Source organism: Ipomoea nil, unplaced genomic scaffold (genome assembly GCF_001879475.1).
Source record: "Ipomoea nil cultivar Tokyo-kokei standard unplaced genomic scaffold, Asagao_1.1 scaffold2821, whole genome shotgun sequence".
Lineage (NCBI taxonomy): Eukaryota > Viridiplantae > Streptophyta > Magnoliopsida > Solanales > Convolvulaceae > Ipomoea > Ipomoea nil.
Window position 1 is genome coordinate 552021 of NW_017619249.1, and position 26111 is coordinate 578131.

General features: G+C 34.5%; 2 protein-coding genes and 2 long non-coding RNA genes across 5 annotated transcripts; 2 read left to right on the plus strand and 2 right to left on the minus strand.

The window, feature by feature from the left end:
• The first annotated feature begins 11796 nt into the window (after positions 1-11796).
• On the plus strand, positions 11797-12543 carry LOC109158500. Its single transcript, XM_019306417.1, has 2 exons — positions 11797-12176; positions 12219-12543. Exons 1-2 carry the CDS (start codon positions 11797-11799, stop codon positions 12541-12543), a joined length of 705 nt encoding a protein of 234 aa, XP_019161962.1.
• A 3293-nt stretch (positions 12544-15836) lies between these two features.
• LOC109158490 lies at positions 15837-19142 on the minus strand. 2 transcript variants are annotated; one of them, XR_002050398.1, is made up of 5 exons: positions 18880-19142; positions 18072-18140; positions 17801-17872; positions 17637-17695; positions 15837-16065 (listed from the first exon to the last, which is right to left on the minus strand). It is a non-coding gene; the product is annotated as an uncharacterized LOC109158490 (long non-coding RNA). The 2 variants fall into 2 exon arrangements; XR_002050397.1 differs by having other exon boundaries at positions 17794-17872.
• Positions 19143-22326: 3184 nt separating this feature from the next.
• On the minus strand, positions 22327-22722 carry LOC109158501 (classical arabinogalactan protein 5-like). The gene has a single exon (XM_019306419.1). It carries the CDS (start codon positions 22720-22722, stop codon positions 22327-22329), a length of 396 nt encoding a protein of 131 aa, XP_019161964.1.
• A 429-nt stretch (positions 22723-23151) lies between these two features.
• LOC109158489 lies at positions 23152-24173 on the plus strand. The gene is made up of 3 exons (XR_002050396.1): positions 23152-23367; positions 23499-23625; positions 23904-24173. It is a non-coding gene; the product is annotated as an uncharacterized LOC109158489 (long non-coding RNA).
• Positions 24174-26111: the final 1938 nt, after the last annotated feature.

Consider the following 26111-nt stretch of genomic DNA (forward strand, 5'->3'; position numbering starts at 1 on the left):
AGTGGTAGTCCGCAAAACCGAGGTGGTGGCAGCAGCGGCAGGGGGCGCGGTGGTCGTGGCCGGGAGTGGTCAAACTCAGGCCCTCGATGTTAGATTTGCAATAAGCAAGGGCATATAGCTACGGCGTGTTGGTGTCGTTTCACTCTTGATCCAGATCCTCAGGCGAATGTTGTCGTTTCTGGTGTGGATGGTCCTATGGACGATTGTCATCAGTGGTTCCCCGACACTGGTGCCACAAATCATGCTACCCCTTATCCCACTTTATTGACGTCCTCTACTACATATGATGGTCCGGAGACACTTCGGGTCGGCAATGGTACAAGTTTGCCTATTGTTACTGTTGGTTCTACTTCGTTAGCCACTAATTCTAGGTCGTTTCGTATGTCTGATGTCTTGCATGTTCCTGGCTTATCTTCTTCGTTATTGTCTGTTCAGCGTTTTGCTAAAGAAAATAATGTCTTTTTTGAGTTTCACCCTTCGTGTTTCTTTGTGAAGGACATTCAAACCAGGAACACTCTTTTTAAGGGGCATGTGTCCGGGGGTTTATATGCCTGGCCTGCCTCGCGTCTGGTTCCCGCTGCTTTCGTTGCTACACGGTCCTCTTTCGTTTGGCATATGCGGCTTAGACATCCACACTCTCGGGTCCTGCGTCAAGTTTTAGCCTCTTCTAGTCTTAGTTCGTTTAATTCCAGTGATCTACCCAATATTTGTTCCTCTTGTCAATTAGGCAAGTCGTCTCGTTTTCCTTTATCGTGTGTTGAATGTACTAGTTCGCATCCTTTAGAATTAATATATTCAGATATTTGGGGCTGCACCGATACTTTCAGCAAATGGCTTTAAATATTTTGTATTATTTGTGGATGATTACACTCGTTACGTGTGGTATTATCCTACGCGAGCTAAATCTGATTTATATGCGATATTTGATAAGTTTCGGTCACTAGTTGAACGTTCCTTCTCCTGTAAAATTCTGTCTTTTCAGTTTCATTTAGGGGGAGAATACAAAAAGCTTGGTTCGACTCTCACGTCATTGGGTATTTGTCGCAGGCAGTCCTGTGCGTATACTCATGAACAAAACGGCAGAGTAGAACGCAAGCATCACCATGTTGTCGAAACGGGACTGGCGCTAATGACCCAATCCTATGTTCCGTCTCGTTTATGGGATTATGCCTTCGAAACTGTTGTGTATCTTATCAATAAAATGCCCACTCGTGTCTTGTTTGATAAGTCTCATCACTACCTCTTGCATCGGTCTCCGCCCTCTTACTCATACTTACGGGTTTTTGGGTGTCTATGTTTTCCTAATCTGGGGACCTATAATCGCAACAAACTGCAGTTTCGGTCGTCTCCTTGTGTCTTTCTAGGATATTCTCCGTCTTTTCGTGGCTATCGTTGTTTAGACACTAACACTAACAAGGTTTTTATCTGTCGTCATGTGCGATTCGATGAGACTGTCTTTCTTTTTGTTGCTTCTGTTGATTCACAGGTACCCACACCACGCCCGAAGCCATGGGGTGTTGTGCCGGTGGTGCCTCCTGGTGAGCCGAGTGCTGTCTTGGCCTCTGATCCTCCTGCCGTGCCCATAACCAAACCCGAGCCACACCGCCAGCAGCCCGTTTCTGCCGAGCCGTCCATGACCGAGTTCGAGCGGACAGTCACGGACCAGCCACCTGCTCGGCCGAGGGGACGACCCCGTGGTCGATCCCGTCCCGCACCCTCACCCGTTCGGTCTCACACGATGAACACGCGGAGCTCGGGACCGCATGACCATGCTGCTCTGTCTACTGACGTCACTACTGAGCCTACATGTTTTACTCAAGCGGTCAAATTTCCTGAATGGCGGGATTCAATAGATTTGGAATTTAATGCCTTGGTGCATAACAATACATGGCAGCTTGTTCCTTTTAAATCAGGTATGAATGTGGTTGGCTGTAAGTGGGTGTTTAGAACCAAGAGGAAAGCTGGTGGTTTGATTGAGCGTTACAAGGCTCGTTTGGTTGACAAGGGATTCAATCAGGTTGCTGGTGAGGATTTCTTTGAGACCTTTAGTCCCGTCACTACAAGAAATTACGCATTTGCCGACGTTTAAAAACGTCGGTAAATGAAAGAAAAACGTCAGTAATAATTATTAGTGACGAAATAAAAACGTCACCATGGTCGTCGCGCTTGCGGCGTATGGAAAGGTATTACTGACGAAACAAAAATTTCGTCGTTAAATGTTATAATTGCCGACGTTTTTACATACTCTAAATTATGTCATGCAAAAGCGAAAATTTGTGACGAATATATAATAAAACGTCAGCAAAAGTATACACGACGAAATTTAAAAAGCGTCGTTAATTAGAGCTTTACTGATGCTTTATATTTTGTAATGCTTGTCATCAATAATAACGATTGGCGACGAAAATTGAGAAATCGTCAAGAAAAATTTATTGATAAAATCTTAAATGCGGCACAAAATATACATTTGCTGGCATTTTATATATTGAAATCTTTGTCATGTATTATGTTATTGGTGACAAATATTATGAATTATTCCAAAAGAATTTACTGATGAAATTCAAAATGCATCAATAAATATTATGTTGTTTGGTGATTATAAATATTTTTATTTGTAGTGCAATTATAAACACTAACTATCAAAAAAATACAATAGTATATAATTAATAAATTTTATATGACTAGCATTAAAATATTGTAATATAGTACTGAATTACAAGGATATAATTAAAGTAAGTATTCTAATAGATTTTGCTAATAACTACAATACAATATAAATTAAATAGAGCATTGAATTAGACTCGGCAATATGAAACTTCCAAGTTCTGCATCAGGCTACCTGGTTCCTTTTTTGATAGAGAAAAACACAAGTTAATATGCATGACATTAATAACTTCATTAAGCAATAATTAAAAACACAAGTTAATATGACATATTGAATTTTAATGATACCTAAGGGGAAAAAACATACTTTTTCTATCGTTCAACTATTGTGAACAAGTTCAAAATATATACCATAAAATGTAAATAAAAAAATTCATAAGCCTACACACTAACTTGCATACAATTTTGATAATTGAGTTATTCTCCATATAATATAATATAAAAGTAAAAATAATTTATGAAATATATTGAGTTATCAAAGTAAGAAAGCTTACCCAAAATAATAGGAAGTTGTGTCAGTCTGTTATAGCAAAGTTTTAAAACATGAAGTCACACCAAGAGCCCTGCAATTGATAATTCTAATGTAAGACTCATATAAATTAATGTTTCAAAAACATGTTCATATTTATTAGTTTTTATTCACATTGACAAAAAATTGTTAATTAAGAAATTATTATAAGTACCTCCAACAAAATTTGCTTACCGAATCATTTAAATTCTGGTTAAAGTTGGTGACCGGGATAATAGCTTCTTTAGCAAAAAGTCGGGTACTAAAGATGTTTCAACTCCTTCCAGCAATGATACAAAAGATGCTCCAACACCAAATTAAAAGTACTAAATAATACTGGTTTGTAGCTGGCTCACAGTCCATGCTCATAACTTTTGACTCCCAAAGTTCAAACTATGTCCAAAATTATACCCTACAAAAGGCAATTAAAAAATAAAAAGTTTTACTGCAACTATCATAAGACTGTTTAAAAAAAAATCATATGACTGAATACTTAAAAATAAATAAATAAACTTAAGTTTAATTGTGTATCTTACCTTGTAATTCACAAAAAATGGTTACCAAGATCTGCAATTCTAAAATTTGTATGATGCATTAGAGTTAGAAGTTCAATTCAATAATTAATAATACTAATTTTAATAATATATTGATACCATTCTTGGGTTGATCTCTCTGCAGCTAATGCAGCAAGTAACTCTTCATACTTTTCATATCGTTCAAACTTCATCTTCAATTCTTGAACTTCATTCTTTAGTTGAGTGTTTTCTTCCATTGTTACTTTCATTTTCTCCTCAAGATGGGAATTATTTGCTCGAGTAGATGTAGATGTCACCGGTTTCGGTCCATTCCCCATTCCCTTAATATATCCTGATCTTTTGCCCATTACGGCATCATAAACCTGATCAGCGGTCATGGGGTTTCCTTCTAACTCTAAAGTCTCTAGCATGGCCACCATTTTTTTCTGAAAAGTTGACAAACTCACTTAAATGAAAAATGTTATAAAATATTATAGATCATAATAATAGTTGAAGATTTGTATTGCTTAATGTTTCTAAAATCACTTACATAGTTCTCCTCAGCATCATTTGTAATCCACTTCTCATTCTTACAACGTGTGAATTTAAACAAAGCAATCCTATTAGGCATAAAACATCCCTCCTCTTTTTGCCTCTATGGTAAATAAATAAGCAATAATCAATTAAATATATATCTCAACTGAACCATAAATAAAATTTTAATACATACGAGTTCATTAAAGACCGGCACAAATGCTGCCGATCCTTGATTATGAGGCATTTTTTGTTGGCTGCGACACCAAGAGTTTATCATGCATTTCACCTATAATATTAAGCATCAAAACCATATAAATATTTTTATCAAGCCAAAAGTATAACCATATAACTATAATATGAGGAAGAAAAAAACCTGTACATCTCCTTTAGACCAATAATCACATAGCTCATTCCAATTATCAGTTGTTAGACCTTTAGGGACATGTAACTTTGCCTCACCTTTCAATCATAAACATCCATCTAAATTGTACTGGTCCACCTAGGGCAGCTTCTTGTGGAAGGTGAATTGCTAGATGTACCATGACATCGAAGAATGCCGGTGGATAAATCATCTCTAACTTACAAAGTATGATAACAATATCATTGCGTAGGACATCTAAATCTGCCAGCTTTAAGGTCTTACAACACAACTTCCTAAAGAAATCCCCTAATTCAGATAACACAGTGGTAACTTCTTTTTCTAAGCTTCCACGCACTCCAACAGGTAATACTCTTTGTAATAAAACATGGCAGTCATGGCTTTTTAAACCCATAAGTTTACCATCAGCATTCACACACCTAGAGATATTAGAAGCATAACCATCTGGAAACTTAATAGACTTCAAAAATTCTGCAAATTTCAATCTCTCTTCTCTTGTCAACATATAACATGGATGTGGAACTTCATATGATCCATTTGATTTCTTAACCAAATGCAATTCCTTCCTAATATTCATATCATCTAAATCTTGTCTTGCTTTCAAAGTGTCCTTATTTTTTCCATCAATATTTAGCAAAGTTCCAATGATATTATCACATATGTTTTTCTCAATATGCATAACATCAAGATTGTGCCTTAATTTCAATTTTTCCCAATAAGGCAGCTTGAAGAATATACTTTTTTTACACCAGTTAAGGTCTTCAAGATTTCGTTTCCTTTTTCTTTTGTTTGGATGCTTACCAAATGGACTGTCACTTATTTCATGTAGTTGCCTTAACACATCCTCACCTGATAACTCCAAAGGGGCACTTCGACTCTCCACTTTCCCATTAAACTTCTTGCTTCGCCTCCATGTGTGATTAGTGGGCAAGAAACGACGATGGCCTATATATCCCAACTTACTCCTTAATCTAACAGAACATGGGTCATCATTGCAAACTGGGCAAGCCATGTATCCTTTAGTAGACCATCCAGACAAGTTGCCATAAGCTGGAAAATCATTTATAGTCCACAGGATAGAAGCATGTAATTGAAAATTTGTTAAAGAACAAGCATCATATGTTGTCACACCTATTTCCCATAGTTCTATGAGATCTTCAATTAAAGGTTGCAAATAAACATCAATATCTCTTCCAGGTGCTTTAGGGCCAGGTATAAGTAATGTTAGCATAAAGAATGGATCCTTCATACACATCCATGGCGGTAAATTATAAGGGATTAATATAACAGGCCACATGCTATAAGAGTTATCCATATTACCAAATGGGTTGAATCCATCCGAAGCTAAACCAAGCCTAACATTTCGTGCATCCTTAGCAAACCATGGAAACTCTTGATCAAAATCCTTCCAAGCCTTAGAATCGGCCGGATGACGCAAATATTCACCATCATCAATTTGTCTTTCTTTATGCCATCTCATATCTTTTGCTGTTTTTTTTTTTGACATAAAAAAATCTTTGAAGCCTAGGTTTTAGTGGAAAGTATCTCAATATTTTATGAGGAAGATTCTTTCCTTTACCATCCTTAACTTTTCATCTAGAAGTACCACAAATAGGACAAAACTCATGCTTCTCTAATTCCTTCCAAAATAACACACAATCATATTTGCATGCATGAATATTTATATATCCCAATCCCAAACTACGAAGTATAGCTTTAGACTCATAGTGAGAACGTGGAAGTGTATTTCCATCAGGTAAGCATTCACTTAGTAATTCAAGCAACATGTCAAACGATTTATTACTCCATTTATTATACACTTTCAAATGAAGCAACTTCACCGTTAAAGACAATTTTGAGAATTTAGTGCAACCTGGATATAATTCTTGTTTTGCTTCCCTCAACATGTTCTCAAAACCATCAACTTCACAACTACTTTTTATATTGGGATTTGAATGAGAGTTGAAGTCCACAAAATTTTCATAATCATTTAAGAACTCTTGGACTCCATCTATGTGTTCCTCACTTAAATCATCATCCTCAATATGAACATCATTTATAACTGATTCTTGAAAAATTGGTGGCTCTCCATGGAATATCCAACGTGTGTAACCCGTGTCTATACCATTTTGGCGCAAATGCATGTATACCGAACTTTGATTTAAGAAACATGTGTTTAAGCATTTTTTACATGGACACCTTATCTCACAATCATGTCCATTGTTCTTAACCACAAATATCATAAATTCCTTAAGTCCTTCAATATATTCATTGGACCTTTTATTTTGTGTCATCCATGCCTTATCCATAGAGAAACACTGTACCTATTATATAATACAAATAATGACTTACAACATAAATTATTTAAAGTTATAATGCACAACTATATTATCACATACGTTAACGCATTTTCTCAAAAAATAAATGACAAATGGCAAACATAACATTATATTATACTGTAGAAGACAAACTGACATGATGCATTTACTTCATCTTTTTCCATTCATCGGTCTTCTGTTTCAATTTTTACATAGACTCTCTCTACTACAGTTCAGAATAAATGCTTGAGTTGGTTTAGTTTATTTTTAAAAATATAAAAGCATTTTCTCAGAAAATAAATGAATTTTCTTTAATAGAAAATTACAGACATAGACATATACCATTCAAATGCAAATTAGAAGAATCATATGAATAAGAAACAGAGAATCCAAACAATGCAAAATAATAACAAAAAGCTTCGTATTTCAAAAATAAAAAATATATATATGGATGAAAAAGAAATCCGCATACAGTGCCGAATTCTTAAATAAGTGAAACATCATTGGAAACTAACATTCTTAAACCAAACACATGCCTAATAGTATTTTAAAAAAATAACCTCTGTATTGCAATTGTGCAGTTGATGTGCTTATCGAAATTAGTAACTGCAAAAATAAAAAATAAAAAATAAAAAAATCACTTATCATTGAAAATATGATTAGTTCAACATTATAAATTTCTTTAATACAAACATATATAAAAAATGAAAAAAAAAAAACTTAAAATTTACAAATTCTAGAATTTGATCTCCTTCAATTTTTTTTTTTTTTTTTTTTTATAATTCATTCTTCATTAACACACATAATCCAAACTTACCACTTACAGAGTATCACAAGGAGAGAACATAAAATTTACAGATTCCATCTGATTTCTTTCTTCAATTTTTTTTTTCTGATTCCTTCTTCATTAACACACATGATACAGAGGATTTCAATATATAATCTATCATCTAACATTGATACTTCAAAAATATAAATTAATAGGCCATATATATATATATATATACACACACATTTTTAGAGAGGGAAACAAAGAAATATTCTATACCACCTACAGAGTATGATAGGGAGAGAATACAAATGGTAATGTCAACTAGATAACCACTAATCACATACATGATGGTCTTATCTCAAGTTTTCATTTAAAACCTAAAGAAAAAAAAAACAAAAAGAAAATTAATAAATTTTACTAAAACTAGAACCAAGAATAGAAGTAAGAAATTAAAAGGTCAAAACTAGTTGAATAGAAAAGCAAGAACAGATAAATTTGGGTGAAGATTTGTAAGTTAGGGTTTATACTCACCTAGGCATATAACCTCTTCTTCTTCACTGTGTACGATTTTTGATGATGTATTGCAACACTATGAAGCTTTTGAGTTCAATATGGTGAAGAGATGAGAGCTTGCCTGGGATTGTGAGAAGAGTTCATCGCGAAAGATTGTCTGAGGGTAGAAAAATATGTGAGGCTCTGGATAAAAGAGAATTTTTACATATTATTATTTATTTACTTATTATGAGTGGAGGGAGCTGAGTGGAGACAGTGGAGGGAGTGGAGGGCGCGAAATGAAATTTTTTCCCGGTAAAATTAATGTTTTACTTTTAGTGACGTTTTATTTCACATCACATTTGTAAAATAAAAGCTTTGGTGACGTTTATTATATAACGTCATCTATTCTATACCTTTCCCGATGAAAAAATTAAAATTTCGTCAGTAAAAATAATGCAATCTTAATTATTCATAAAAGTATAAATAGTGACGATATACAATATAATCGTCACAAAATGTGACGTTTAACGACGTTTTTTATAGCGTCGTTAAATCTTTCGTCGTTAAATGCCAGATTTCTTGTAGTGCGTGGTTAAACCGACTACGGTACGTCTTCTTTTATCCTTAGCTATTTCTCGTGGATGGACTATTCGACAGTTGGACATACACAATGCTTTCCTAAATGGCAATCTCGCTGAGACGGTTTATATGCGCCAGCCCCCTAGCTAACCGATGCCCGGGCACGTTTGTCTCCTTCAACGTTCTTTATATGGGCTTAAGCAAGCTCCCCATGCTTGGTTCACTCGTTTGCATGATTTTCTAGTTTATGTTAGTTTCTCACCTTCCAAGAAGGATGTCTCTTTATTTATATATTCACATGGCAAGACTCGTCTATATTTTCTTGTTTATATGGATGATATTTTGGTTATGGGTTATGATTCGGCTCATGTGACTACTCTTATTGACAAGTTGGCTCTTGAGTTTAAAGTTCGTGATATGGGTGTGCCCTCGTTTTTTCTGGGTATTGAGTGTGAGCATATAGCCATTAACGTGCAATCCAACTATCAGCTTAGGCTTTTAGTTGAGATAGAGCACATGCTTCAATTTGGTATCAAAGCCAGACCAAAGGTCATAAGCGACTACGGTTTACCGGTCCACGTGTTGCTTGGAACCCATCGCACACGTGAGGGGGTGTGTGAGCATATAGCCATTAACGTGCAATCCAACTATTAGCTTAGGCTTTTAGTTGAGATGGAGCATGCTTCTGTCTCAACAACGGTACATGAAGGATATTCTAAAACGAGCAGGTATGGTTGATTGCAAGCCTGTGGCCACTCCGGTTTCAACCACGAAGGCCGAGCCACTCCGGTTTCAACCACGAGTTGAGATGGAGCATGCTTCTGTCTCAACAACGGTACATGAAGGATATTCTAAAACGAGCAGGTATGGTTGATTGCAAGCCTGTGGCCACTCCGGTTTCAACCACGAAGGCCGAGCCACTCCGGTTTCAACCACGAAGGCAGAGACTGATGCCGTGGTACCATACGCTGATCCCACTTAGTATGTTTCAACCACGAAGGCCGAGACTGATGCCGTGGTACCATACGCTGATCCCACTTAGTATCGCAGCTTTGCAGGTGCGCTACAATATCTTACAGTAACTCGCCCTGATATTTCCTATGCAGTCAATCGTTTGTGTCAGTGGCACTCAAGAAGGTGTTACGGTATGTAAATGGGACACTAGATCTTGGTCTTAAGATTTCTTCTTCTCCTTCTCTGGATATTCATGCATATTCTGATTCGGAATGGGCTGGCAATCCTGATGACGCAAATCTACTAGTGGTTTTGCTGTGTTTTTGGGGACCAATCTTATCTCATGGGTTTGTCGAAAACAGCGTACTGTGGCTCGTTCATCAACTGAGACTGAATACAAAGGACTGGCTGATGTCTCTGCAGAGGTTACTTGGCTCGTCTCTCTGATGAAGGAAATCGGGTTTGCACCACCTTCTGTGCCCAAACTCTGGTGTGACAATCTGGGAGCTACTTATCTATGTGCTAATCCGGTGTTTCATGCTCGCACCAAGCACTTTGAGATCGACTACCACTTTGTTCGTGATAGAGTCGCAAAGAAGGAATTACAGGTCAATTTTATTTCTACCAAAGATCAGATAGCGGATATTTTTACTAAGTCTCTTTCGTCTGTGCGTTTTAATTTACTCCGTTGCAAGCTCAATGTTTTGGCTGACCAACTTTGTGCTTGAGGGGGAGTATTAGGACTCTACTAGTAGTATTAGACTAGATCTCTATTTCATGTCTTTATATACTTTGTATCCGCTGCTCTTGATCAATATACAGAAAATATATTCTCATCATTGCAACCTAAATCTCATGAAGCACAACCACTCCCAACTCTACCAATTAAATCTTCTGAATTATCCTTCATTTACATATTTAAATGTTATTTCAAGTTACAAGTTTAAACCATGCAATGGTCTTGTTTGGATAACGACTAGTCCGCTAAATTTTGACCGATTTGAAAAATTTTAGTGATTTGACAATGACAAACCGTTAAAACTAGCATTTGGTAACCAGTTGATGAAATTATTATTTCAACCCTAAATCACTGATTTCAAATAAAATAATTTATAGTCTAATTAAATGTATTCCAAGTACCTTGTGGTCTAATGATATCACTGTTATCATTAGATATTGGCATAATCGTGTTAAGCAGATACTATAATTAGTGTTAGATTTTAATCAGTAGTATTAGATTCTAATCAGTATAATTGTCTAATTTTGAGTACTACTGACCCTGTTACAATGTAGTATCTATTCATAACTACTCTCTCAACTTATTGAAGTATAAATTATTGAGTATAATTAAACTGAATGTTCTTCAGTTTACCATAGGCAATGTTGAATATATTAGTCAGCTTTTGTCCTAGTTTTATGGCATTTATTTATAGTTGTGGCACATGCAAAGGCTCTCCTTGATTGTAGGACTTGTTTACGTTAATGTAATGCTTATATAAAAGCTATTCAATAATAATGCAGTAATATATTCTTCCTCTGTTATACTGCTTGCTTCTAACAGTGGTATCCGAGCCAAGTTAAATCCTGCGTAAGAGAGTAAACACGAGTGCATGTGAGTTGAGTTTAAACACGAGAGAAAGTGAGGTTAAACCCGAGAGTTAGCAGTTGCCTGTGATGACGGATCGGATAGCTTCGTTCAGCCTGCAATTCCATGCTTTGATGGTCATTATGATCATTGGAGTATGTTGATGGAAAAATTTTTGAGGTCGAAAGAGTTGTGGGAGGTGATCGAACCTGCAGTAGCAGAATCATCCACTGCAATGTCTGAAACTCAGAAGGCGGCGTTGAAATTGAAAGATCTCAAAGCTAAGAACTATCTCTTCCAAGCAATTGACCGGACTGTTTTGGAGACTATCCTTAAAAAGGATACCTCTAAGGACATTTGGGATTCTCTGAAGAAGAAATGCCATGGAAACCAAAAGACGAAGAGGCTGCAGCTTTAGAACTTTCGATCGGAGTTCGAAACACTTCAAATGAAAGAAGGCGAGAGTTTCACAGATTTCTATTCAAGGACCATGGCAATAGTCAACAAGTTGCGAATCCATGGTGACACGACTAAAGATAGTGTTGTTGTCGAGAAGATACTTCGCTCTATATGTGCAATAGAAGGGGCAAATGACATGGATAAGATGGCACTAGATGAACTTGAAAGTTCAATTCTAGTTCATGAAAGAAAGTTATGTTCGCAGGATAGTGAGGGTGAGCAAGCATTGAAAGCTTCAACTCAAAACCAACCTTCATCATTTAATGGTGCTAATCAAGGAAGAGGCCGTGGGAAAGGAAGAGGAGGCCATGCCCGTGGCAATCAACATCAGAATAATATGTCACATGGACGAAGGAGCGGGAGGGGCAAGGCAGCAGACAAATCCAACATTGAATGTTATCGCTGTCACAAGTGTGGCCATTATCAAAATGAATGACGTACGAATTTGAATAGACAGAATGGAGAAGCAACAATTTTTGTCGAAAAGAAGGAAGAAGTTTCTGAAGAGATTTCTCTTCTGATAGCATGCCCAACCCATCAAAACTTATGGTACTTAGATTCTGGGTGTAGCAATCATACATGTGGAGATGAGAAGGTGTTCTCTGAATTAAACACTTCTTATCGAGACACTGTTAAGCTCGACAATAATTCTATAGTACCTGTGATGGGAAAAGGAAAGGTTGCAATCCAAACCAAGGAGAACTCTACATTCACCATTTCAAACATTCTCTTAGTTCCAGAATTGAAGACCAATTTGCTCAGGGTGGGTCAACTATAAGAAAAGGGGTATGGGATCACTATAAAAAATGGAGAATGTCGGATTCAAGATGCAAACCTTGGCTTGATTGCCCAAGTCAAAATGACGGCACATCGCATGTTTCCACTCTATCTTCACCATACAACCCATGAATGTTTTTCTGTACAATTAAGTGAGGTTGCATGGCTGTGGCACTTCCGCTATGGGTATTTAAACTTTGGAGGTTTGAAGACTCTGCAACAAAAGAATATGGTGACAGGTATTCCTCAATTCTCTGTTCCTTCTCAAGTTTGTGAAGAATGTGTTGTTGGCAAACAACACCGCAATATTTTTCCTCAAAAGGCATCATGGAGAACAAAGAAGCCATTAGAACTAGTGCATTATGATATTTGTGGTCCAATTAATCCCACTTCTAATGGAGGTAATAGATAATTGATTACGTTCATTAATGATTTTAGTCGAAAGATATGGGTTTATTTTTTCAAAGCAAAATCAGATGCATTTGCTGCATTTAAGAATTTTAAAGTCTTTGTTGAGAAGGAGAAGGAAACTTCGATCAAAGTTTTGCGAACAGATCGTGGTGGAGAATATGTATCACATGTGTTTATGGAATACTGTGAACATAATGGAATTAAAAGACAATTAACAACAGCTTACTCACCACAACAAAATGGTGTTAGTGAGCGGAAAAATCGTACTATTCTAAATATGGTACGATGTCTCTTAAGAAGGAGTGGGATTCCAAAGGTTTTCTGGCCTGAAGCAGTACACTGGAGTGTTCATATTTTGAACAGAAATCCCACATTTGCTGTTCAAAATATGACTCCTGAAGAAGCATGGGGCAAACAAAGACCCAACCTGGATTATTTTCAAATTTTCAGTTGTATTGCTTATGCCCAAATTCCATCCCAGAGGAGAGTTAAGCTTGATGACAAAGGAGAAAAATGTGTATTTCTTGGTGTTAGTGTTGAATCAAAAGCGTACAAGCTTTACAATCCTATCACCAAAAAATTAATTATTAGCCGTGATGTTGTTTTTGATGAGAGCAGGTTCTGGTCATGGAATGATACCCAAGCTCAACAAAAGTTTCTATCAATCTTGATGGAAATAATGAGGTGGAACAACATCAACCCGAAGAAAATACTCAAAACATACCAAGTGACTCTACTTCTATAGAAAATTCTCAACAAATACCAAGTGACTCTACAAATACTCCACCGTCAATGGGGCGTCCTCAACGAGTTCGAAGAAGGCCTGCATGGATGGCCGATTATGAGGTACATGGTGTTGATGAAGGTGAAGACCCACTCACGCATTTTGCACTATTTTCATATTGTTATCCTACAACGTTTAAAGAAGCAGCTAAAGAATTAAAATGGAAAAAAGCGATGGAAGAAGAGATTGCATCCATTGAACAAAATGATACATGGGAGCTCGTTGATCTTCCGGAAGGGCAAAAAACAGTTGGTGTCAAGTGGGTCTATAAGACTAAAGTGAAGGCAAATGGGGAAATCGACAAATATAAGGCCCGCTTAGTAGCTAACGGCTATAAGCAAGAATATGGAATTGATTATAAAGAAGTCTTCGCCCCTGTTGCTAGACATGATACAATCAAAATGGTTATCGTGTTAGCAGCACAACACTCATGGCCTATCTATCAGTTGGACGTGAAATCAGCTTTTTTGCATGGTGAACTTCAAGAACAGGTATATATTGATCAACCTCCTGGGTATGTGAAACATGGTACAGAAAATAAAGTTTATAAACTTAAAAAGGTCTTATACGGACTTAAGCTAGCCCCTCGTGCTTGGTACAGCCGTATTGAGGCTTACTTTTTGAGAGAAGGTTTTCAAAAATGTCCATATGAACATACACTCTTTGTTAAAGTTGGAGAAAATGGAAAGATGTTAATCATATGCCTATATGTTGATGATCATATTTTTACGGGTAATGATCCTGCTCTATTTGAGAACTTTAAGCAGTGTATGAAACTTGAATTTGATATGACTGATCTTGGATTGATGCATTATTATCTTGGTATGGAAGTAGTGCAATCCACCAAAGGCATTTTTGTTTCTCAGAAGAAGTATGTGCAAGAAATTTTGAGTAGGTTTCATATGGAGAATTGCAACTCGGTTAGTACACCTACTGAAGTGGGTCTTAAGCTTGTTCAGAATCCAGAAGGGAAGGGGGTTGACAACACTCTTTACAAGCAGTTAGTAGGGAGTTTGATGTATTTGACAGCTACAAGGCCAGATGTTATACATGCTGTAAGTCTGATAAGTAGGTACATGGAAAATACAAAGGATGTTCATCTTTTGAAAGGAACGGAAAATTATGGTTTATTCTACAATAAAGATGAAGAACAAAATTTATTTGGTTTTACTGATAGTGATTATGCAGGAGACATAAATGACATGAAGAGTACTTCAGGATACATTTTTACGATTAGTTCCGGAGCTATCTCGTGGTCTTCAAAAAAGCAACCCATTGTTACATTGTCAACCACAGAAGCAGAGTTTGTAGCTGCGGCTGGTTGTGTTTGCCAAGCAGTTTGGTTAAGGAACATTCTTGAAGTACTGAATTTCAAGCGAGGAGCTACTCCGATTTATTGTGATAATAGTTCTGCCATCAAGTTATCCAAGAATCCAGTTTTACATGGGAAAAGCAAGCACATAGATGTGAGGTTTCACTTCCTTAGAGATCTTTCAAGAGATGGAACAATTGAACTAATTTATTGCAAGAGTGAAGATCAACTTGCTGATATAATGACGAAGCCATTGAAGTTGCCTGCGTTTCAGAAGCTAAGGAAGATGCTGGGAGTTATTGAGTATAATTAAACTAAATGTTTCTTCAGTTTACCAGAGGGAATGTTGAATATACTAGTCAGCTTTTGTCCTAGTTTTATGGCATTTATTTATAGTTGTAGCACATGCAAAGACTCTCCTTGATTGTAAGACTTGTTTACGTTAATGTAATGCTTATATAAAAGCTATCCTTCTATATATTAAAGCCATATAGCCATGGCTAATCAAATGCAAGCATTTTTTCGCCCAACAGAAGTGACGTCGTTTTGATGTTTTTGTGGTTAACCATCAGATTTTCTTTCTGGCAGTAATTTCTCGATTTTGGTTTACTTTTTGGATTCCCCAAAAATAAATTTGTATATCCAAATTATGTTATCTACATAACGTGAAGCTTTAAAAATTTGCTCATTGGAAATTGTTCCAAATCATAGCTTTACTAGAGAGCATATATACACAACATTAATTGCAAATTTTTGAAATTTGAATATAAATAAAAGACTAACTGAATACTAAGGAATTGGAACTCTATAAGCAGCCTTCATTTTTGGCGTTTCAATATCCAGTGCAACACCATCATTTAGTGTCATTAATGTTGTATACTTGATGTATACTTTTTAGAATTCCATCCGCTGCATAATCCTTCTATAAATACAACACAAATAGCAACAACTCAATCCACCTTCTTCGTTTAATCTCTGAGATTTCAGCACTAACGCAAGCCTCCTATTTGCACAACCTGAAGATGACACCATTGTACGTCTTAGGAAAATATATTAATCCAGATTTTACTAAAGGTCGAAACACTATTCTAATCAAGAGCCAAACATGTAAGTTTATTTCATATAAACTTCTTTCCAGTTTGCAATCAGTGGACAAACAAGTAAGCTGCTTGATTTTGTGATTGAGGATGCCAAGTAACATATTTATGTATAGATTTTCTATTTTTTGTGTAGGGGTAATCAATTAAGATCTACATTTTGGGATGAACATGTGACTGTCCAAGATTGAGCCATTCTTTCAATCAAACTTCACTGATCCTATTGTAGTTTTGCTACAATTTCTAGGGTTAAGCATGGTGTTAACAGTGACTAGAATAGGAATATATTTTGGTTAAAGTGTTGTGGTTTCTAATGATTCTATATAAATGCCCTACAAATGTTTAAATTCCATAAATTTGTTTCCATTAAAATGCCCTACTGACAGTTTTAATTTCAAATTAGATGGTGAGGTTAAACTTTGCAGCTCCTACAATGTCACTCAAGTATTTGTTCAATCAAGATTATGAGGAGTTTTCCACCTTTAGGGAAAGGTAGGTTAAAGTCCTAACCCTATCATGTTTCTATGTCTTATATTTGACTCTAATATTGGGTTTGATGTGAGTAGCTGATAGAGAATTCCATTCTCCAACGAGAAGTATTAATTTTTTCTCCAGTCTTAGCTATAGCAATGCAAATGATGGCTCAACAAGTCAACCGTTTGAGGTGGTTACTATCAGTGATTTATATGACAAACAAGAGGTACTACTTAAAAACTAAAATCTGACTTTAATCTTGATGCTATGGCTTTTTGCAGGGACCTATGCTGACTTAATTTAAGTCAGTGACTTGAAGACTAACTTAGAAAGTATGCCACTGTCATTGATTGACAATGTAGATGGTTTGTACTAACTGTCAGACAAGATTATATTTTTCTGTTTGCAGTAGAAAAATAAACATAGAATGCAAGTATCACACAAACTCTGAAGTCAATCCTGTCTTCCTATATAAGTAAGCTGATGGGAGTACTATGAGGACAAGATTAAAAGGCACAATGTACACCAATAGTGGCCAGAGAAGAAGTTTTTTTAAATTACTTAGATTAGTTTTTATCTAATCTAAGTGTACATTAGATCTATACTGTATTTTACATATTAGCAAGCAAATTGATGTGGAATACAAATAGAAGTCATGTAATTATTATAAATACAGGAACTCATTTTGAGTCATGCAAATATTAGTGTGTCAAGAAACATGTAAATACAAATACAAATATTTCATGAGTGATAGAATTAACACTTAAAATCACATTTGAGCAACCAATTTGTAAAAACAAACACTTACTACATGAATCTTTAAATGTTAAATCACACATACCTAATGTGAAGTGGAAACTCCACATTTAGAGTTGGAAAGCATTATTAATACGATATGTTGAAAAATAAGGAAAAACAGTGTTTCTAAATGTAATCAATGAACACTTAAAGCAAGATTTGAGCAAACAAATTGTGTCAGTAAACCTTTACTAAATGAAAGTTTAGTAGTTGAATACCTAAAATGTAGTTGAAACACTATATTTAGATTTGGAGAAAAGCAATAGGGGTATTAATACTGTAAAAAGAAAAAAAAAAAAGCAGTTAGAATGAGTGAATCAATTAACCAATGCATTCTTCCTATATTCTAAAGGAAGGAAAATAAAAGGCACATACCACAGACCTGTCACAACATGGGAATTAAAATATATGCAGGCTAATTCAGCATAGATAGTCTTGAGATCCTTTAATGACACTGCATTATAAATAAAAGAACCACTTAAAAAGAGTTAACTGTTTTGTCCCAACTAAAAAGTATATTAATCAGTAACTAAAATGGTAAGATTATGCAAACCTAATGGACAAAACTACAATTCTAAACAGTCTACCCACACCACTGTTTAATAATACTGCATTATAAATAAAAGAACCACTTAATGGCTAGGAGCTCATACCTTTTGACAAGTGTGTATATACAGAATACACTCTCTGGGCATGCTATATAATTTGGTATGTTCCTCGTCCTGCAAGAGTTCATTAAAAAAGAGCTTAAATTCACATTAATACAAACTGTTAAATCCAGATTATGCAAATGTTATATCAAAAAATTGCAGAACTCTAAAAAAAATGCACATAGGAAATAGATAAGTAAACGTATTCTCATATGTCTACTACTAAACTACTAATCTACTATCTAATGAACTGTGAATCGAATAAAGGATAAACGATTTCTACATTGTAAAAATTGGTGGGCAAAGTGGATTTACAGTGAAAACAATCTACCAGACCAGTTTACAGAGAAATCGGGCATACATATTTATATGCATACTGTAACCAGATTATAAACAGTGTTTTAACATAGCTTCTAGGGTTCTATAGAGCTGAAAATTAGGGTACAATTCGAAAAGAGAACTATGAATTTTAACAACGATAGTGTGAAAGTTAACTTCTATGAATAGTTCAACCTAGAAATTGAACAAATTTTGTAGCAAATCGTAGTTTAAAACGGCGAATCCAGCAAATATACTAACCAATACTGAATATACTAACCTCGGTATGAGATTCATAGACAAAAATGTTCTGCAAGTGCTTTTGAATTAATTATTTTTGAAGATCTATACTGTAATTGATTGTAATAGTAACCAAAATACACAACTGGAGTATAACTATTTTTGATTGCTTAGTTCTGCATGTGTTTCGGAATTAACTATTTCCGAAGATCTATTTAGAACCCTAACTATGAATAGATTGTATGAATTTTACCTTTAACAGACAAATCAATCTCGAAATTGAAGGAAAGAACTACGAAATCGCCGGATAAAATCGCAATTTCGCAGTTGGTTTGAACCTGCTCCGGTGTCTCCATACGTTGCTACAGTTGTCTCTGTTGATGTTTGAGCTGGAGTAGAGAATGTAGTGTGGTTTCTGAAATGGCAAATGGTGATGAGAACTTCTGGAAATCGTAGAGAGGAAGAGAGCATTAGGAAATGGAGATGGAAATGGATGCTCGTGCGTGGTTCAGACGGGTTGGGGGGTTTTTTAGGGTCATTATTATTATTATTATTATTATTATTATTATTATCATTATTATTAGGGAGAAGTGTCAAATAGGCCCATGTACTATTGTCAAGTGCTCAATTTTCACCATGAACTAAATTAAAGGCTAATTAACCATACTTACCTACTAAATTTGTTCAATTAACTTTTTTTGCAGGTAATTGACTTTATTTTTTTTTGCATGTTACCAATTCAATTATTAAAAAAATAATTTCAAAATAATTTAAAAATTATTAAAAAAAAAAAGAATACAGCCAGCGGTAATTCTCACAAACTACAGGTAATTATGTCTTCTCACAAACTATATTGTATTACTTTACAATGAGCATACTAATTCACATAATTATGATTCTTCAATAGATTGCTAGACATAAGGATCTTCTCGAGGGAGACCCCTACTTGAAACAGCAACTCAAGCTGCGCGATTCCTACATAACAACCTTAAATGTCTGTCAAGCTTACCCTGAAACGCATTCGTGACCCAGAATACCATGTCACCCTGAGGCCGCACATCAGCAAAGACTATGTCGATTCCAAGCACGCTGCTGAGCTCGTGAAGCTGAACCCAACGAGCGATTATGCCCCCGGGTTGGAGGACACCCTCATTTTGACCATGAAGGGTATTGCTGCTGGAATGCAGAATACAGGTTAAGTTATTTTTTTGTTTTCCAGTTGTTTTTTATTTTATATATTATTTATTTATTTTAATAATTAATAATTAAATATGTAACTTGTTATTAACCTGTAAAAAAAGCTAATTGAACATATTTAAATTGTAGATGGACTTATTTGACACTTAATTTAGTTCGTGGTGCGAATTGAGCACTTCGCAGTAGTAGATGAGCCTATTTGACACTTGTGCCTTATTATTATTATTATTATTATTATTATGGAAAATTGTGGTAGAGTGGTATTATTAAAATTATTAGTATTAATATTATTATTAATAGGGAAAATTGTGGTAGACAAGTATTATTAAAATTATTAGTATTAATATTATTATTAATAGGAAAAATTGTATTTTTCGTCCTTAAGTGGGCATTATTATTATTATTAACAAAGTCAGAAAATAGTAACACCAATGAAAATTTAGGAATGAAAAATGTAACACTAATGAAAATTTAGGAATGAAAAGTGAGCATGACCAACACTTAGAAATGAATTCTACAATTAACATATAACTTATCGACGAAAAGTGTAATTTTCCTTTATTAATATGTTATTATTGTTATATTATTAATTATTAATTATTCATATTATTGTATACTATAATTCATTTTTTTAGATTAATAACAACAAAAAAGGATTGAAAATATTGATATGTATCGATTCAATACAGTTAGTATTTCACCTACAAACGTTATTTATTGTGAAATTTTCAATTGTTTGTAATTTTTATTCTTATTTATAATAAAATTATTAATTTCATAGTCCTTTTTTTAATGCTACTGACTCTATTACACTATAATTCCATGGTCTTACTTTTAATTAAAAATTTTATTTAAGTATGTTAGCTATATAATTAAAGTTGTTATTTCAAATTTATATTAAAATTTCAGTATGATGTAATCTATTTCAATTATACATATTAATATTTTTGTATGTGCAATTTCCATAGATATTTTTTTATTGTAAGTACATTTAAATTATTTGAAAGAAATATTTTTTGCATTAAATTTTGAGAATAATTGTTTGATTTTATTTTTTTAAAGTATTTTTAGTCTCATCAACCATAACATTATTTAATTTTATGTCGTGCATCACGTAGCGACCACGAGTCGTCAATTTGAAATTTTAGAATTAAACGTGGCAAAACCACTTTATTCGGATTATTACAAATGACCTCGAATGACCACATATGACATTAACTCTTTTTAATAATTACCCTGCTTAAATATCAATATATATATATATATATATATATATATATATATATATATAATAAATTTAATAACATTAATATTTTAATAACATAACATGATTTTAATATTTCAAATATTCACGGGTGAAATACTAGTTCAATAATAATGCAGTAATATATTCTTCCAATATATCTTCCTCTGTTATACTGCTTGCTTCTAACACAAATAGTCAATACTATTTCACTGAGGCTTGAACTCATCATGATCTACCAATTGGGAGTCTAATTAAATGCATTTATTCTAATTAAATTAGTCACGATATTTAGTCCTAATGTATGTTGAGAAATTTTGATATCAAAGAAAAAACCCTACACTCCAATAATGACTCCATATAACATGGGTCCTGTAATTGAAAAAAATAAATATGTAAATTACAAGACCATGCATCCTCGTGAGTAATCATTGCAGCTTTGAACTTTAGCATGCATCGATGGGCATAGCTAAATGCTGCAAGCTAAGAATGATAAGATCACACTTCTATCGTGGCATCCCATCATTCCATCAACAATAATAGGGACCTAATTATATTTTTTTAACGAATTGTGTTAATTTTTATAGAGTTAATTATCGAAATGGTTCCTTGACATTGTAACGAAATTATCAATTTGGTTCTTGACTATTTTTTTTTGACTAATTAAATTCTTCAACTTTAAAAATTTTAACTAATTTGGTCCTCCGTTTGTTTGACCATTAGTCAATCGTTAACTTGGGATCAAATTGATAATTCACTATAGTCAAGGGACCATTTTGGTAATTAACTGCAAGGGTGAGCAATTCGGTTTAGTTTTCTTGACACTATAAGAAAAACCATTTTTAGTGACGAAAATTTTGTGACGGGTAGAAAAACCCCTCACTAAATATAGTATTTACATAGTTTTTGTGAGGGTAAAAAATTACTCTAACTAAAAGTTTATGATTTGGTGACAAAATTTTAAGTATATATTTATTTTAAAAATATACTCTCACTATTGATACAAAAACTATTGTTACTCTCACTATTGATGTATTTGAAAATTATTTCATTGAAATTTAATTCCCACCAAAATTTTTGGGCGCCCCAAGTGTGCAGCGGGCTCCCTCATTATATGTTTTTTTTTTTAAACGAATAAAAGCATCTAATCTCCTCAATCGCTATGATCAACACCGTCAAAATCAATGAAATATAAATATATAGAGCCCTAAATCATCAACTCCAGTGTATTTGAAAAGAATCTCAGGTAGATCAGAGAATTTAGAGCAGCAAAGCGGTAGCGACGAACGCCAAACCAGCAGATTCGACGAGAGCGACTCTGTTCAAAGCGGCGGCGTTGGGAGGGGAGGAAGGAGCATCGCCTCCGGGAGCCTGTGCGATGGATAGAGGATTAGCGATGGTGGAGGCGGCAGGAGTGCTGGTGGGAGGAGCCAGTGGAGAAGAGAGTGGTGACTCAGAGGGAGCGGCGGCAGATGGAGTCTGAGCCGGAGAGGACGCTGGAGAAGAACGTGGTGCCGGCACTGCCTGCGGCGGAGACGCGACCGGAGATGGAGATCTCTTCGGTGAAGTAGTTGGTGCGGCTCCTGGTGCCTGAGCAAAGGCAGATCCAGCCATCAAGGCCACCATCATAACAGCAACAATTCTCAAGTAAGCCATTTTTCCACTCAAACGATAATTCAAGTTCAACAAACTTTGCTTCTGTTTGCAGAGAAATTGAAATTGTATGTATAGGCACAGAGAAATATTTTTGAATGAAGAGATGAGTGAATCCATTATATGTTGATTTGCTGCTTGTGTGGACAATGGAAATTTTGGTTTACTTTGCCTTGTTTTAGTAATCATTTATGAAATTATGAAGACTTTTTATTCTAAATTTGTAGCTACTGTTTGTGATTTGTTTTGTTTGTTTATTTTACAGATTGTTATTTCTCTATTTTTGGGTAAACATTTCAATAGCTTTTGATGATTATGGTTTTGTGATCATGTGATTGAATGTATTGTGTGAACAAGGAAACTAGAAAGAAAAAAGAAATACTTGCTTCGACACCTGCGGCAAGGACTTCAACAGCAGGTCAGTCATTTTTTTTTTCTTTTTTTCCCGTTCATAATGATGGGTTTCCTATTCATTGCTTGCATTATCTCGTGAATTTTAAGCTAGAAGTGATAGCTTAGCTTGCTTTATGGGTTAGGCATGCATTTGCGGTGGCTGTGAGATAATAAACAGTACAGTAATGGCGGATGGATGGGAAAGAGAAAGCCAAAAAGGGGTTTGGATTGTTGTTAGTTGGGCACAAGCTTTGGGTAACTCTTCACTAGCTGATCATACTGATTGTCAACCATAAATTTTTGATAGTAGTGATTTGAGATTATGCATAAAGAGTTTTTGTCATGCTACTTTGATCTTTCTTATGGACAATGGATAAATAATGTAGGCAGTTTACATAGAGGCAATTGCAATGGTGGAAGAGTATTAGCATTCAGCAAGCTCTTTCTGTAGATGGTGGCGTTCGAGATGTTAAGGCTCATTACCCTCAGCTCAGTTTGAAAAACCTTCCTCAGGTTCTTTACTTTTGCACTGTGTATACTAAAACAATAATAGTCAATATAAAAATTGCTATAATGTTACAGTCTTGTAAAATCTCATCCCTTTTGTGAACCATTTACCTTTTCAATTTAGAAAGATAATTAGAAGATGTATTTTGCTGAAAGTATCACTCTTAAAACTATACTTTGTAGCATTTTTCATATTTAGAGTGATAGAAATATGCATAAGTTTAATTTGTGGGATAAACTGTGAATGAACACTCATTCTTGTGTTTTTTTGTGGTGTCGTATAGGATTAGATTTTCCAGTACATATGGAGATTTGTGTACTCTATGTTTTCCCTTTTTAAATTTTCCAGTAATTTGTACCATGGAAAACTTGTGGGAGAGAGTTTCTTGGGAAAGAAAAGGCCAGTTTATGAGTGTAGCGGTGTGCAGGTATTCTCTCCTAACCTTTCTACCCGAGTCATGAACGCCACCCCTGTGTTTTTCCCCTTTGTTCATAAGGCTGTTAACTGTTGACCATTTTTCTGAGTTTGTCTTATGACATCAATGGGGTTTGCATCCCACCACTCACTTGGTCATCATTGTTATCAAAACGTTATTGGTTATTTTAGAATTTTTTTTGAAAGCAAAATATTGCAGAAACTGGAGGCCAAGAGCTGTTAAAGAATTGTTTGCTTAATCTTTTCTTGCGTTTTAGGTGAACGGCATGAGCCTTTGATGTATAATGTTGTTAGGAACCAGATTGAGACGGAGTTCCCGATGGTGGGACTGGATTGATGAGGTATATATGCTTTTTATTTTGTGGTTTCATTATAAACTATGGATTAGATTAAATTATTGCGTATTCTTTGTTCTATACTCATGAATTGGTACACATTTGAAATTTAATTAGATTGTGATAAAGATTTTGATTCTTGTTGTTCAATATTGCTCACCAAGACATGCATACACTATATTGCTGTAGTTTCAAGAATTTTGAGCATAAAGCTGTATACTATTCTATTCTTAATTCTATACAACAAAATAATTTTAAGTGTATATTGAGGAGGCATGATGGTATGACTCAGGTCTTTATGTTTAATATAGGTATCATTGCTCTTGAAGGACAGTTTCATCGAATCAACATTTTATGAAGGTATGTTTCTAATGCTCAATGTTATATATTAAACTATTGAAATAATAAAAAAGAATAGGGCGATGTACACACATAATAGTTCTATTGCAATCTGTATTATCATTATGTGATTATTATTAATCTTAACGTAAAATTTTTGTTTAATCATATGCCATAGTAGATGTCACCCTTTTGTTTTCTCCTTGCTCTGTTACAAATATTGATAGATCATTTGATGAATTCTAAGCTTGGAAATTGTATGTCTTTAAGATTATACTAAAACATTTTGGGGTTTTATTGGCAGTCAAGAGACAGAGGCCTGTGATTCCAAAGCAGGAAGTGAGATGATAAGCAGGAGTTACCACTGATCTTGCATGACTTGAGCAAAATTAGTTCAAATACAAAAGACTTCTGGCAAAATAGCTAGCCAACAGATACTATGGCTATTTGTTATAATTAATTTCTTTGTCTTTAGTCTTTACAAAGTTGTATGAAACATTTTATTTTGGTATTAATGATGAAGTCTTTTAATATATTGATCGTGTTTACTTTAATTGCATTATATATCAATATAATATTTATAATTATAACATAACATAATATCGATTAGTGAGAAAAAGAAATGTATTACAAAAATGAATATTTAATGAGAAGTAACAATATATATACAAATTAAAAAATAATACTATTTGTTAGTAAATAGTAGTATTAATGACGGTATTTTCTATCGTTATAAGAATATAATGAGAGGAAATTATGCTAGTGAGTAGTTGTATTAGTGACGGGATTTTTTGTCGTAAAAAGAACGTTTTAGTGACGGTAAACACACTATCACTAAATTGCTTATTAATGATGGTATCATATCCCGTCGCTATTTGTTTTTATCTACGGAAGAAATAACGACGGGTGGTGACGGTAAATTTCCCGTTATTAAAAGTCTTTTATGATGGTTTTTGGATTTTTTAGTGACGGTTTTACCTCTCATTAATGGACAATTTTCTTGTAGTGTGAACCGAACCAGACCGAATACCGTTTGAACTTTGGATTGCTATTTTGTTATATATTAGACTTTGGATATGGACCATGTAAATACCGTAACACATAATATAGAACTTTTGATAACAAAGCATAAAGAAACCAAATAAAACATTTACGAGAGATACCTGTGAGAATATGAGCTGAACGGCAAAGAAAGCAGCAAGGGACTTGGATTTACTTTTTATTTATTATTATTATTATTATTATTATTATTATTATTATTATTATTATTATTATTATTATTATTATTATATTTTTAAAAAAATCAAACGGTACTCGGTTCAGTTCAATTTTTTACTAAACAATTCGGATCGAATCGAATCAGTTTTTTATCGAACCATTCG

Excerpts from the sequence above, each read along its gene's own strand:
- LOC109158500 (XM_019306417.1), top strand. The coding sequence starts at position 11,797 with ATGGCAATAGTCAACAAGTTGCGAATCCATGGTGACACGACTAAAGAT. Across the intron at positions 12,177-12,218 it reads GAATGTTATCGCTGTCACAA|ACAGAATGGAGAAGCAACAA; the intron begins GTGTGGCCATTA and ends GAATTTGAATAG.
- LOC109158501 (XM_019306419.1), bottom strand. The coding sequence starts at position 22,722 with ATGGCTTACTTGAGAATTGTTGCTGTTATGATGGTGGCCTTGATGGCT.